The 2,176-nt window shown below is 40.6% G+C and overlaps 1 protein-coding gene across 1 annotated transcript in view; it reads right to left on the bottom strand.

Annotated features, from left to right (window-relative positions):
- LOC139710647 (two pore calcium channel protein 1-like) overlaps positions 1-1,398 on the bottom strand; it is a 38,004-nt gene extending 36,606 nt beyond the window's left edge. Inside the window, exons 1-2 of the mRNA XM_071622568.1 lie at positions 1,168-1,398; positions 1-379 (exon numbers count right to left, since the gene is read on the bottom strand). The exon at positions 1-379 is cut by the window's left edge and continues 428 nt beyond it. Coding sequence (XP_071478669.1) covers positions 1-379; positions 1,168-1,398 — 610 coding nt within the window. The remainder of the gene's footprint in view (positions 380-1,167) is intronic.
- Between the last annotated feature and the right edge of the window lie 778 nt (positions 1,399-2,176).

Raw genomic sequence — 2,176 nt, 5'->3', positions numbered from 1 at the left:
CTGAAGTCACAGATTGGGGTGTGATTAGCGAGGCATGTTGTACTTTGGGTTTGTCACGATAAGCTCTCAGTTGTTCGTCAGCACTAGGATATTGGGCAGATGTTTGATGCTCCCCCGTTGAAGTAGTAAGGCCATTGATTCTCTCGGTTACATGCCGGTCACTTTCATTGTTTTGTGGAGTTAGTGCATTGACGAGCACCCGAAGATTATTCACTTCTTTGGAGAGGTGTTTGACTTGGAGTGATAAATTCTGGAGACACATTGAAGAATCCACGGGGCTATGGTCATTGTCATGGGCGTTGGGACTGTCAGACATGACAATAGGGCTAGCAGGTGTGGCAGTATTGCTGATCCGATTTGGGGAGGTTGACGGGTCGCCCTGAATGGATGTATCTAATAGCGTATTGTCGAAAAGAATTCCATTGGAAGTGACCCTGCTGAAATGGTGGCGGCCATTTTGGATGGCAATACTGCTGTAATGTCTAGCTATTTCCACGTTTAGATTTGCATATATCATTTTCAGTTCTCCAGTTAGATACTCTATCTGCTCCTCTTCCAGAGCTGCATCCCCAATGTCATGTTTCAGGAGATGATGTAACACAGTGTATATGCTATCATTGGTAATATGTTTCGGGAGCTTACAACGGAAGTCTTCAGTTCCGGGTTTTCCATAGAAAGTGTTAGTTTTGATACCAAATTTTAGCATAATGTAAAAGAAGACCCGCTCTTTCAGAAAATATGAAAAAGTCAAGTTCGGCTAAGTTGACCCATTTCACTTATTTTCAGTCCTCACGCAAAATCAGTGTGTGCGACTTTATGTTCGTTTTGAGGTGCACGGTCACATATTATTCCCTCTGCGTTCTGAAATATGTATCAAGTCAAGTGCTCTTTCATTATGCTTGAAAAGAGAAAATATGTTGATTTTTGTTTTTGTTTTAATATCGTTGTCCATATGTGATGTCACAAAAAGTTGTAGTCTTCTCATCCAGCACTGGCTGTGCCAGAACTTTCAAAATTGGACAGAGTTCCCTAAAACTTCGCTGATGTGTTCTACTTATATTGCTGCATTCATTTAAGCCATATGTAAATTTGGGTCTCATTCCTCTCTAAGTGATCAATATAAACATCCAGATTAAACTAGGGAGTAAATTCAACTCCCGGACTCACCTCTTCCTTGAGAGGGTGCAGAGAAACGCTGGCATTCCTCGTCAATCCATCTCCGTTTGCTCTCGGACCTCCGTCTGTGGATTCTACCTCACTGCTGGTCAGTTCGATGGATACCTGGGGCTGTACATCCACTGAAATTACTGCATTCTTTTTTGAGGCCGTTTTGGTGCTGTTGGAACGGCCTTTTGTCCTGGGCATGTAGCTGTCAACATAGTCCTTGGGACCCTCCATTCCTTTTTTTTTTTTGGGGGGGGGGTGGGGGGTGGGGAGGAAAGAACTTTAAAAACATATGAAGACATTTACTTCATTTCCCCTTTCAAATGAATACATGTCTGTGGTACTGTTGATACAGAATATTACTTTACTTCGATCTGTACCGTTGTCTTTTTCGCTTTGTAAATTACGTCAAATATTGTGGTAAGTGCCAGTATACAGTATGTCCCCAAAAAATTACCATCAGATTTTCGCATTGATAATACCCAATATGATTAGATTGTCTAAATGTTACTTCAGGGTCTTAAAATATAACATCTTAGCTCTATTTTGCAGAAATCCCCATTCAATTTCGCAGAGAAATGCGATTGTTGTAAAGCATGTCATGAGTCTGATTCTTCCAAGTTTAGCACTTGGATGCCATTGTGTGTGAACACAATAGACAGAACTTGGAGGGAAGAGATTCCTGACATGCTCTACAAAATTCCTCATTTCTCTTTGACCACCAAAGCAAATCGAATGGGATTTCCTGTAAGATGTGGGCAATGAGTTATAGTTTCGTACACTGAAATCGTATTTGGACTGATTCACTATTTTTAAGGTTATCATTGCGGAAGGTCCGATTGCAATTTTTTTTGGACATACGGTATAAAAAAAGTACAGGAAAGAAAATAACGAGATATAGAAATACCTGCAAATAAGAGTCGCCAATGCACACAAATGAATGTGCATATTTGCAAAGCTTTCAATGATGAAGAAACAGACAAAATTCAAGTGACTTCATGTGACATTCATG

Source organism: Diadema antillarum, unplaced genomic scaffold (genome assembly GCF_040938485.1).
Source record: "Diadema antillarum isolate AM-2024a unplaced genomic scaffold, OU_Dant_1.0 seq00001551_RagTag, whole genome shotgun sequence".
Taxonomy (NCBI): domain Eukaryota; kingdom Metazoa; phylum Echinodermata; class Echinoidea; order Diadematoida; family Diadematidae; genus Diadema; species Diadema antillarum.
Note: the sequence above shows the minus strand (reverse complement) of the source record. Positions and strands in the feature narration are given on the sequence as shown.